General features: G+C 36.7%; 1 protein-coding gene across 1 annotated transcript in view; it reads left to right on the forward strand.

The window, feature by feature from the left end:
• Window positions 1-2,812: 2,812 nt before the first annotated feature.
• Window positions 2,813-13,200, forward strand: part of LOC144444940 (uncharacterized) — a 10,413-nt gene continuing 25 nt past the window's right edge. Inside the window, exons 1-5 of the mRNA XM_078134492.1 lie at window positions 2,813-2,869; window positions 10,374-10,662; window positions 11,312-11,824; window positions 12,759-12,899; window positions 13,140-13,200. The exon at window positions 13,140-13,200 is cut by the window's right edge and continues 25 nt beyond it. Of these exons, the coding sequence (XP_077990618.1) occupies window positions 10,374-10,662; window positions 11,312-11,824; window positions 12,759-12,899; window positions 13,140-13,200 (1,004 nt within the window). The 5' untranslated portion in view covers window positions 2,813-2,869. The remainder of the gene's footprint in view (window positions 2,870-10,373; window positions 10,663-11,311; window positions 11,825-12,758; window positions 12,900-13,139) is intronic.

Here is a 13,200-nt window from a genome sequence, read left to right on the forward strand (position 1 = left end):
TGAAATTGCAAGACTACCCTTACGGAAGGCAGTCAGTTTAAATCTGGTTTTGGAATGATTTAGTAACGTAACTCCTTTTAAATCTGTACACTAGCTGAAAATATTTTCTTGGATACGAACGTTTACTCGTAATATCGTTCATCCTGAATAGTATTGAATCACCTATGGGTGGACTTATTTTTTTTAGCTGTATAAATGACATGATATAATAAACCAATTGCAATCTTATCGATTTTTGGGTCCGCGCCCAATAAAAAAAATGAGCGCCCTCAACGGTGATCACGGTTTCAACCTGTTACTGCACTACTGACGGATAGGATTGGTGGTCGACTCATTAACCTGCAAAATGTCTAATTATTGGTATCTTAACAATTTTCAACGAATTTTGAATGAATAAATTGTGGTTGTCTGATCGAAAATGATTTTTACCTGAAAACAAATGTAGCCTGAGTTTTTATGGTGAAGGAGTCAAAACCAAGCTTTCGCTCAGAACTAAATTTGTCTACACCATACACGGATAATATTATCCACTAATTAACGACTGGCTGTAGGTTTGTAACGTTTAACATTATTTAATTTTTTACAGAATTTTTCGACAAGCCAGAATTGTTCAATCCCGTAAATCACCTAAAATCTCAACAGAGAATAAAAACTGTTTTCGATAAACTAATGTGATCATCAAAATAAAAATGAATTTCGTTATATACTGCAAATGATTTGAATGAATTGTTAAAATAATCTTTAATCTAAAAATACAAAAACTAGAGCCACAAAAGGAATCATATTTTTTGGCCTGTACGGCTTGTCACATATTTGGACTTTAATAGAGGTTTTGTGGGTTCAATTCTTTACTAAGTTGAAGCAACGTGGTTACTTTGATTCTTTCTTCTATATCACTTACCAGACACACATTTGCCTTCTCAAATCATTTATGTAACACAGCAACAGCACTTGCCGATTATTTTCAGGTCACAGTGAACATAAAGACATTGATTTCTTTGTCCACATTATAGGTGCGTACTTTTGAATGGTGTCGTGTCGTAACGTCCCTTCAGAGTCTAGAACTGTTGCACTGGATCTTACTGCCCTTTGCATTGTCTGTTGGATCGCATTATTGATCGCATGTTGCTGTCGCATTTAGTCATCGAAGAAGCATTCAAATGAATCGTGCATGAGTAGCGCACTGTCCAGTAGAGACGCACCGTGACGTGACTGAATAGGGTTCATTTACGGTCGGTGGAGGACTGTAAAATACCACATACATATTGGAGGGTAGGGGGAAAATGTAGAATGGCAAGGGGTGATGTATTCCAGTATTCAAACAGATACATATACAGATACATCGATCTTGAGTCAAATTTAGGATCCTGACTGCAATCTTCATAACCAATCATGTTATGTCAAATTAATTAATTTCAAGTTCAAACAATCTTTACTACCAATCGTATCTCTTCATAATTGACCAATCATATGAAGGTCAATACCAAATTAGCGCCAATATGTATGAAATGTAGGAAAGCCTATATAAACCCTTAATTAGCAAAAATAATCATGTAGAGTTTGTAATATCAGTTATTTGTTGTATGCATACACACATCTACACACACTAAAGTCATTAAAGTGGCCATATGGATGAGAATTTGGTATTTCTTTTGGATTTTTATTTGATAAAACAGCTTCACTATGTATTTCTACATGAAAAAATAATGCGAAAGAACATATACTAGGTCCATGTTCATAACTCAAAACATTGCAAAAAGATGCACAAAGTGTAAAAAGTTTGTTATTGTACGTACAATAACAAACATTTTACACATTGTTTAATGTTTTGCCGTTTATTGAGATGTGAACATGGACTTGGTATATGTTATTTCGCATTATTTTTTCAAGTAGAAAAACATAGTGAAGCTGTTTTATCAAATAAAAATCCAAAATAAATACCAAATTCTCATCCATATGGCCACTTTAATATCAGGAGATGGTTTTATTCATTCACAATAATAATATTATAAACCAATTTAATCTCTTTTATTTTGACATTCATGCCAATGAGGAGAGTGCAAATGTTCATAACTATATAGCGACAGTTGCTGTTCGATTCTGGATTCCGAAATCCGGGGTTGCCAAGTTACCACAATGAATGGTAACACTTCAGTCTGCCTATCCTGGGGGTCCTGTATTTTTTTTAATGAATTTCAATTCTTGGTTGATTACGTACGGTAGCGTTTCTAATAGCATGGGGGGGGGGGAGGGGGGCACGTTATTCACATGGTTACGGTTATTTCGTACTTAACAAGGTCTAACGTGATTCTTTTGAGTCCAATTCTGTCTCTTCAGCCTCAAAGTTCAGTTAATCGGACCGGAATCCATTCCGGCAAAACTCGTAAAATATCTCCTTGAAATTTTACCACCAGGAAAGATGTACCTCACTTACATGTAATTTCACTGGTAGCGGTGACGTTGATCTTAATAAAGTTGTCGCATTTGCGCATGACCTCATTCAATGACATAGCTTTATATCTGTGTCCTGTCGTCGCGAATGAATACTAGTTACAGTATGCTGCCAGTCAGTTGACCCAAATTGGGGTCGCATACACGTCATGCTCTGCGTCATGCATATTCACATTTACGCTTTTATTATGCAAGTACATGCATTGTACGCATAGCGACATTCAATGTCGCGCTCGTGAAGAGAAAGTGCACATACTCGTATGACCCCCATGTGTGGCAGTACTCTGATGCGTGTGTTAGAACGACACCACTTCTAATAATATCTCTCTCCACAAACACACACTATTTCGTTATGGATTGTATGAAGTTGTGAAAGTGGTAGTTTTCTCATATACAAATAGCTAATTCGGAGAAAGAGGTAGGTGTCATACCGTACAAAACAGAACAAATCGCCTGATTCAGAAGGGAATTTCTCCGAGTAGTCAGCAACTTGTTGATCACGCGCTTTCTATTTCCGTGTAAGAATTACATGTAAATTGTGAGAGCGGTGTATCACTATGCGTACGACTGTATATGCTATATACTGATTTGATAAGACGATTTACGCTTACACCACCCCATTTTGGCATTTCATTATGATATTCGTTATATACCAGTGTAGTAGTGTCCTCTGAGTGTACATTGAACGGGCATCATCTGGATTGCAGTGAACGATAATATACAAATGTAAAATGAGAACTCTTGACGTACTGTACTCGACCGGTATACCCAGTTTAAACAATTGATACACACTTCATTGTTTTCTGAGCTTTTCAGTAAATATCAGTGTGAATATAGTGGTCTAAGATTAAATTTACCAAGCATCACTGCAAGGCCAGAAAGGCGGTCATTATTTGCTGCGCTGTTCAGTGTTTAGGCAACTCCATATTCTATGTCCGAGTCAACTAAAGCTTCTGCAAGTTACAGAACTTGCCATTGCTGTTAACGACCCATGGCCATATCTCTGATATCGCGTGGAAGGTTTGACCAGTCATCAAATACTCCAAAACTATCAAGTTATTTACAATGTGATTAATTATTCATCGAAATTCGTCGGGTTTGTCATGACAAAAAATCACTAAATAAGAACCCACTGCAATAACACTATAAATCGAATCACCTGCAGTGAAGAACACTAGGTTAAGCCTACCATGTGACAGACATTTCGCATTGGATAAAATCGCTAATACTGTAGTAGTTTTTATCAACACGCTCTTTAATTTAGCGCCATAAACCATAACTGACTTGGTTTATTTTCATTCTGTTTCCATTAAACCTTGAGGTCAAGGCCTCAAGGCAAATCAGATATTCCAGTTAGCTTATGTAACATTACACCGTATTAGTTTTCTTCCAGCCAGTGATATTAACATTGAAAATATACTACTGTAAATGCTTATTTTTGATATGTCCTAATTACATTATTAAAGTGCTGAGATATCATTGTCATTGACATAGATTGAAGAGTTAATTCTCGAGATACTGAAAACAGAACGAGATATATGTGATCATCATAATTATTTCACGTGCTAAAGAATGTCAAAAACATTATTAGTTATTAACATAGATTCAACATATGAAGCATAATTAATGATATACGAAGCAAGCATGATGTATATGGGGCTGAGCAGAGTTCTAAGTTTTGTACGTAAGGCCTTTATTTTAGAAATTGAAATGCCATTTAGAATGGTAGCCTTAGACCAGCGGTACATACGAGCTATGGCGTATGTTACACAGACTCCCGAATTATATGTATATTTTTATAAACATCTATTTTGGTGTTGTGTATTCAACGCACATGTGATAATATTATCTGTGACATGTTAAGTATCATTGTGTGTAACCAGAGTACAAATCCGGGTTGTAAATCCAAGTAATAGCAATACCGCTGAATTGTGAAAATAAACTAGGTGTGTCGCAAACTACTGACTATGCAAAATGACGTCATGAAAAAAATGGTGTTTCATTTATGTAAAGGGGACAGAGTCCGCTTATAACCCTTTCACGTGATAGAAGAACCTTCGTTTCGTTTCATTGCATTTCTAGCGATTTATGTAAAGGATGAATCGCACGTCGAAGGGTAAAGTTTGCGCCTGCGCGTTAATGGAAATTCATCCGTGTTGGCAAACCATAGCATCGAATTAAACATTTTTTCCAAACACAAACTTGAAAATTGTACCTGAAATTTTCGACTGTAAAGTACAGTCTTTGTCAACAGATTGGCCCACTATTCAGCACATGCAAGTATGTTCTATAACTCCAGTTTACAATGAGCAGAGATAATGAACAGACATTTAGAGAATTATTAATTTATTAATTGTGTCACCGTTCAGAGAGAGTCATCAGGACTGCAGTTATCTATCAGGCTGAGCGTTTAATCCATATTCCACAACATGAGGCGCTATGCATTCAAAGTTTCAAACAATTGTTCAATAGATCAAAGTCATGTTCAAGTAAAAGTCGCTCAATTAAAAGTGTTTTTTCCCTGTTTCCAATGTGATTGATGGATTCTTTAGAACACCTTTTCTACAAAACCCGTGATTTAATTTGTGTTTGCGATTGCGAAAATGCTGTGATAGCCGTTGCTTTTGGTAATGTAATTTTTTGTGATTGCAAATTAATTTTTTAATGTCCCAATTCGTTTTGTTTAGGCTTACGAAATATTTGCTACAGCTTGCAAATCAGTTATTATAATTGAGAATGTATTATCCGCCATGATTGGTCGCAAATACTACGAATACATGTTAAAACTTTGCCATGCATAGTTAAAATACACTGAAAATCGTCATAATTTCTGTAGTGTGTCAAAACATTATGCAATATCGTATTTCAAACCGCGTACCTTCCACAGTTTCTTTTGTTTGTTTCGGAAAATCAGAAAAACTGCTGCAATAAATCATGTGGATTATCTTTCGGAGGAACGGAGGCATGTTGTAGATGTTGTGTGTAAACGGTACTATAAGAATACACAAGCTTGAAATATTTTGAAAACTCTGCAAACAAAGACTGCTTTCTTGACATTGACAGGATTACACTGCCCTTTAGAATTAAAACATGGCACGTCATTTCTCACTCATTTCATCGATCAATCCGGGTACTAGTCCTACTTGGCCCCGTGCACAATGACTTCACTATTCACTGTTTCCACACTACTGTTACCATGACTACGGCTTCATACATAAACACTAAAAGTGAACTCAAGATAGACTGGATTGCATTTACCCTAAGACTCGGTTAGGGGGTTTAATCTAAGATTTAACGTTTGCAAAACTATAGAGGATATTATATTCGACACTATAATCTTTTTTGACAAAACAATCCAATATACTTTTATCTGAACAGCACACAGCTTTAAATTTAATTTATATATAGCTCCCCCTCCTTAGTTTCAAACAAAATAAATTATTGTAAAGGCATTTTCGTAAACTTTGGGTGTTGTCGAATCCTTTCATGATTTTAATTAACATCTCGTAAATATCGTGGAATTGCCAAGAAACATCAAATTGAAACTTTTATTCGTCATCATTGTTCCAGTAGTGTTTCCTCATTGCCTCATGGGACCAATAGATATGTACAATGTCATGTAATAAACGCAAAAATTCAATGTCCATAATTTCCATAAAGTGCTTATTTCCCCCAAATAAATAGTTATAAGTATTTTTGTTCACCTAATACATATCAGTGAATACTAGAACAATCATGAAGATGAAAAGACTTTCAATTTGATTTTTTCTTGGCAATCGCATATATTTCATATGATGCTACATCATGAAATTTAATGAAATTTAATGACTTTCCATAAGAGGGCCTTCAATAATTACAAGGGGAGGGACGAGGGAATTACAGGGGGGGTCACTTTTTACAAAACGTTTGGGGGCATATTTTAGAAAATGAAATTAGGGGAGCCTATCACGTTTTACTTTGATCCATTTCATCATCTAAATTTGCATTATTTTGTGATCTTGGCATCCCGCTGTAGCCACCAGTTCTAAATCCTACTGCTACCACATCCCACCGCTACCACCGGTGTATCATAATATCAGAACATATCATTCCGCCGCTAACAACCATGCATTGAATCAATTGCTCGAACATTATGGTGTGATGAGAGGAGATGGTTTCACCTGGAGTAAAGGGGGGGGGGGAGTGTGGTAAGATATTGCCATATTGATATGGTGGTCTCGAATGGGATCTGAACCCACGACCACATGACTGCTAGTCATGAGCTCTAACCACTATGCCACAGAGAGGCAGAGTTGAAAAATGCTCTTAAAACTTTTGAACAGGGGGAGGGTCTTGTTTTAGAGAAAGGAAATTGACATGAGGGATGGTCACATTTTACACTACAGACTGGGCTTGATTTCCCATGCGCCCCCCCCCCCCCCTTGTAATTACTGAAAGCTTCCTAACCCACGATTTATGAAATTACATTCATTACCTAGAGTGAAATTCATCCTTACAAGAATGAAAAAACTGGAGAAATCTATGAGTCTGCAAAACTACATTCACGCTAAGCCTTGCCAAGTAACCGTTAATTACTTACAGGAACTAAAGTAACTGATTGCTGTGGTATAGGCACGTACATATAGTACAATAGGAGATTATGGGATGCTTTCAGCTTCAATGTGACGTAAAGCGCTTTGTTTGCAGTTGTCACAGAATGAATGTGGTAAACATGTAAATTTACACTAGTTTCGAGTTCCGAACTCCTTGGTCGCAAATAACCCCGGAAGTAACGACGTCATTAATAAGGTCGTTGTGATATTGTGCGTGACTTCACTGGCACGCGGGTATGTGGAACCATGGTGGAACAGATGCGCATGGCTGGTTGCTTGAAACTTCCATGCTTGAAAGAACCATAACTCCCTCGTTCTACATACCTAATAGAACGATGGAAGTTATCAACGTGAGTTAACCTCCCCCCCCTTCAGTTGTACGAGTTCTAAATCACCCAACCCCAACGTACGTAATGTGTATAAAATTATGCAATTACATGTCTAGTACCTGTCCTGAAATTTGAAACAGTAATTCATTTTGTATAAAAATGCCCCCCCCCCCCACCATATCCTTATGTAAACATTGGCCATCGGGTAATATAGGTGATTTTTTTTAACCCTGACAGTTCCAAACAGGACATATTTAATTAAGTTGATTTTTCAAAGATGACTTATCTTTGGAATTTTAGTAGTGGTTATCAGCGTTGTGTACAGTGAATGATATGTGTAACTGAAAAGAATCCTAAATACATTAAAACGTTGCGTAACGTAGTCTGATCAGGCCATCATCCTGGGTTATGATTCGTGAAGGTGGCAATTTGTGCCAAAGTGTCTACTGACAGTAAAAACAAAATTCTAGACCCTAAATTTTTATTTCACTTCAAAATAAGTTTGTATACTATGATCACTGTAATGATCGCTATTTGGAAATAGAGACATAACAGCCTATCTATAAATATTTAGTCTGTGGGTGTTGAAGCAGGAATGGGGCATAAAAAAAGACGCGAGAGTCAGTCAGCAGGGAGGGGGGTCTTGTAGTGAACCTATGCAAAGCGGTCATGGTCTAATTATTGAGAGTGGAAAGTTTGAAACCTTGCTACGGGGCATGGGACCGTAGCACAGATTTTCGACCAAGCAAAGAGGTGCAATTTAAAACCATTAGATCTACCAAATGTCACAATAAAGGTCACACACTTTAGAACAACACAGACGTTGAAAGGTTAGGTACATTTACTTGAAAGGCACCTTTCACTGACGGAATGTTCCTTTGATAAATCACTCATGAGGTGCGTGACAACACTGTCGACTTTCGGATTTATTTCATTCACATTCCAGTGCAGTGCAGGTGTACATCGTGGTAAACCACAGCCTCTTTTACAGCACCGTCCAAGACGCAGTGTCGCGGAAAAAAATAACAGCTCTGGTTTGCAAGAATGTGTAGTGCAGTGTAGTGTAGTGTAGTGTAGTGTAGTGTAGTGTAGTGTAGTGTAGTGTAGTGTACTGTAGTGTAGTGTAGTGCAGTGCAGTGTAGTGTAGTGTACAGTTTAGTGTAGTGTAGTGTAGTGTAGTGTACAGTTTAGTGTAGTGTAGTGTAGTGTAGTGTAGTGCAGTGCAGTGCAGTGTAGCGTAGCGTAGTGTAGTGTAGTGTAGTGTAGTGTAGTGAAAATAACGTTTTCCGGCGTTGTTCAGTAACATAGAATTAGTACACATGAGGCAAGATGAAATCTCGAATGGTTCTTGTCGACGGCAGAAACATACATATATTGATTTAAATGTGAGAAATTGTTTAGTATTCCGAGTACTATACTGCAGGGGGAAGGGGGACATGATCATAGCACAATACATGTATGACAGTATTCCATAACACGTGACGCTCCTCCGTACCCATCCTCACTTGGCTCCCTAAAATTTTGATTCAATATATAATAACTGTCACCTCCTTGTGTAGAAATACACTACCTCTATCATGTATGCTGTTATGCGGAAATTCAATTCAAATGCAAATAAAATAGTTTTGTTGTGTATGTATGTATGTATGTATGTATGTATGTATGTATGTATGTATGTATGTATGTATGTATGTATGTATGTATGTATGTATGTATGTATGTATGTATGTATGTATGTATGTATGTATGTATGTATGTATGTATGTATGTATGTATGTATGTACGTACGTACGTACGTACGTACGTATGTAAACAACCATCAAAGAAATATAAAAATATTGCTTGATATACACAGTGGGTTTGGTTTTACTTTCATGCGTGTAGCGAGTGAAGTCACAGTGCAACAAGCAATACTGTGAATTTCTTATGTGTCAACACTACACTATACTCACACATTATACCATTCTTATGTTTTTTTTAAAACTAGCTGCAATAGGAACTCTTGTTTGTTTTTTTCCGAAAAAAGTACAATAAATTACATGTAATATAATACACTTAACCGTATTGCATCACCTGTGGGTAAACATAATTTGTGTGCCTGTATACACGATGAATAAAATCAAATTGAATTTTGGGTCAACACTTACAAATCAGCTCCACAAATGTCGGATTTTTAATATTTGAACATTTGTCAGCCGAAAAATGACGCTTACAGTACTCCAGTTACAACTCGTTCAGTTTTAACATGGTGCTAAATTCAAAACCAAACTTGCACTCAGAGATTTAAACTTGCCATTACACTAGGTACATATGACATTGACCACTAATCAACAGATAAAGTGATTGAGTAATTTTAGTGAATGTGTCTTTGATAGTTGATGAAGGTTGCAACTAGGTTAAATGCAAATTTCGTTGCAGATAGTATCAAATGTATGTTCACAGAATTACTTGAAAATAGCAGCCCTGTTTGAACTACAGAGAACTTATACACGATACGGACGGAGGCTCTAGCACACACATATTTTTTCTGCAATTCATGATCATCGAAGACGTGCCGGTCAAGTCTCCGTATGTATTGCCTGAACTATGTTGACCTCAGCTCGGTCAAGGTGACTAGATTGATAGGTGTATTTGATTCATTATCACAACCACTGTTGTATATCAATTAAAAGAGAATGAAACTCGTCGTTGTCAAAGCACACACGGTCTTGTAAATGGTGTCACCTTGGAATCGAAGCGGCCGTTTTATTTGAGCTCACCGATGATTCAACAAAGAAAACCATAGCACCTGAAAAAGTGGTCGGCTAGTTCGCTAAAACAAAGTCGTACTAACATTGCTATGTTTATTGAGATAGATTGTTGTCACACTCTATAATGTGACGATATCGATCTGATAACATAACAAATCTGCTAGTAAGATATTTGTTGAACTAGACGACGTTTCGATTGTCATGGTTTAAAGTCATAAGTTGTTAAACAGAGAAAACGTTTTTATTTGCAGATGGACAACGCCGCCTACGACAACATCTCACAACACTCCGACGTCTCATCAGGAAGTGGATCGTCTTCTCAAAATTCAGTGACGTCATCTGATCCTATCTATCAATATGCAACTCCCGAGGGAGAAATCAAGACCAGGAGGTTTTCTCATCCTGCCTACACCAAGGAAATACGCTTTCAACCTATCCGAAGAAGACTCTGCTGGTCCTCATCAAAAGCGTTGATCATTGGTTTCTCCCTATTGGTCGTCTCACTCGTCATAGCTGGGGGCATCGCAGCATACATGATTAGTAAGTGTAACAAACAAATCACAACCTGAAATGTACAATACATGTAGTTCTAATTCTTTGACGATACCATAAAAATGATAAACAAAACAACACTTTTTTTCAACTTAGCATTGATAACACACGTAATGTTATATTACCACATTATACCTAATCTGTATGCGATTGGTGGGGACTCGAATTGGAATCCTTTGTCAGTGACATACTTCAACCAGGGTGACTGGGGTAGACCACTGCTTCGGTAACATTCATGCGTGACTTGTTGTCCCATCTTTTACAAAATAAGATACTGTATTACAATTCTTTCCCGAATATTTTTACCTAATTTTAGTTTCAAACTGTTTAATTGTTGTGTACATATGCCTTGTCCAACATAGGAATATATTATCAAGTTACAGGAATGTAAAGTTCTCTGCTTACATATTTTGAACATATATGAGAGGGCGCTCTTATATTGTGAAATAACATTAATGACAGGAAATTGTGGGGTTTTTTTAAAAACATATAATTTTTAAAAGCTCTAGTACAAAACATATTTTAAATTTGTGGGTTTCTCCGATTTCACTTGAAATTTGTGCCAAGATAAACTAACCTAAAGAATGTGGGAAAAAACACCACTTCGTACAATAACACCCACTTTTGTATTTACCAGGAATGCGAGATACATCTAGCAGTAGTGCAGATACTAATGTGCAGTTACCAAACAGTGAGAATACTGGCACGCAGGATACAACACAACATCCTGAACCACCTACTGGTTTGACCACAAAATCGACACACACTACCCAGAAAACAGAAACATCAGGTCTTGCATCGACAGAAACAGCGGGTCTTCTCAATTCTTCACCAATGTCTACAATAGACAAGATACCAGACATTATGACAACAGAGACAGACGATGATATCAGCAGCACTACGAACGCACCAGGCCCTAGTTTGACTACGACTGTATCGTCCTTTTATCAGTCAACTGTCACTGTGAAAGAAACTGTATTACCTGCTACTACACACAGATCTGAAACGAGGGCACAGACAACGAGATCCAGTCAAACTGAACAGCATAGCGGTGATAGGACCACAATCCCACTAAAGCGAGAACAAACGACACGATCTAACACTGATGCTCCCATTTTGACCACGAATTCTGGCAATGGAGAAAAAGCAAGTAAGTATTGTCAAAATTTCATCCACGCTTAAAAAAAATATTCGATTGTCTTCCTTGCGCATTCAGAGAGCAAGTGAACTTACAGGCAGTTAAGATATATTTTTAATCAGCCCGCTGGCTACTTCATCATGACGTGCGCCCTCAGTGACAGTTACGAATGCAAAATACTGATGTTACAATCTTTCGCCGCTGGTGGCATACTTCGTAATCTTAGAGTACATTCTTGCTATGTGCGGAAATATTTTATTTTTTGCAATCGTAATGTTAGACTGTAACAGCTCTCTGCTACACTACGGCAACTGTTTCCAAGACAACAAATATGTTGAATTACCTAGTAACCACGTTAATTGCCATAACGACTTCAACTAAATTTATTTCCTTACAGTTCATAATAAACAAGAAATGCCATCAATAAATTGAAATAAAGATAACTTAAAATAAATAAGTAAATTAAAATAAATCGAATTATAATAAATTGAGGAATAAATCGGTAAAATCTCATTTGCTGCATCTCAATTTTCGCTATATTTCCAAGATGGTGATAAACTCAACATGATTGAAACTTCATGCCACGTAACTCTTATGATCCGAGATTAAATTAATTGTATATGCAAAGGTTAACGCACGCCGGACTAGGTACATATGTAGCTATCAATTCGAACCATCGAATGTATAATGCAATGACAATGAAATAAGCATACACGAAGTATAATTAACATTCTAACTAGGCATATATAAGGTAAACACATCTGTGTGATGAAAATGATTTATGGTTTAACTTTTCACATTGGATTTAATTTTTAAAAAGAGAGAATGGCCAATACAACTCAGAGTTCCAGAAACGGCCCCTATGAAGAAAAGTACAGTCTGCTTTACCCTCGAGTAAAAGAGAATAGTTTCTAAATATTGTTTACTGTATTGGTTTCATTTCTAGAAAATGGACAAAGTGGACGTGAGTGTATAGACGCTGAAACCGGTATTACTTATCAACATGGCGACTCTTGGATACTGGGGTGTGATGAATGTCGTTGTAATGACAGTAGTGTTTATTGCAATGACATAGGTTGTCCCGATGGTAAGTCCAATTTCATTTTCTTTTGAAGCAAAGACTGACAGTACTGAATTTTCTCCAACAACACTAAAACATACATTACTAACAATACAAACCAGAAAGACCAAAACATAATGGACTCCTATGCGTAAACAAACAAACAAACAAATAAATAAATAAATAAATAAATAAATAAATAAATAAATAAATAAATAAATAAATAAATACATTAATAAATAAATTAATAAAAAATATTATTAATAGAAACTATGAGAACCTGGTTGGATGTGAGACTGAACGACCCGTCGTTGATGGCGCTCGTATA

This window comes from Glandiceps talaboti, chromosome 13, assembly GCF_964340395.1.
Source record: "Glandiceps talaboti chromosome 13, keGlaTala1.1, whole genome shotgun sequence".
In the NCBI taxonomy this organism is placed as follows: Eukaryota; Metazoa; Hemichordata; class Enteropneusta; family Spengelidae; genus Glandiceps; species Glandiceps talaboti.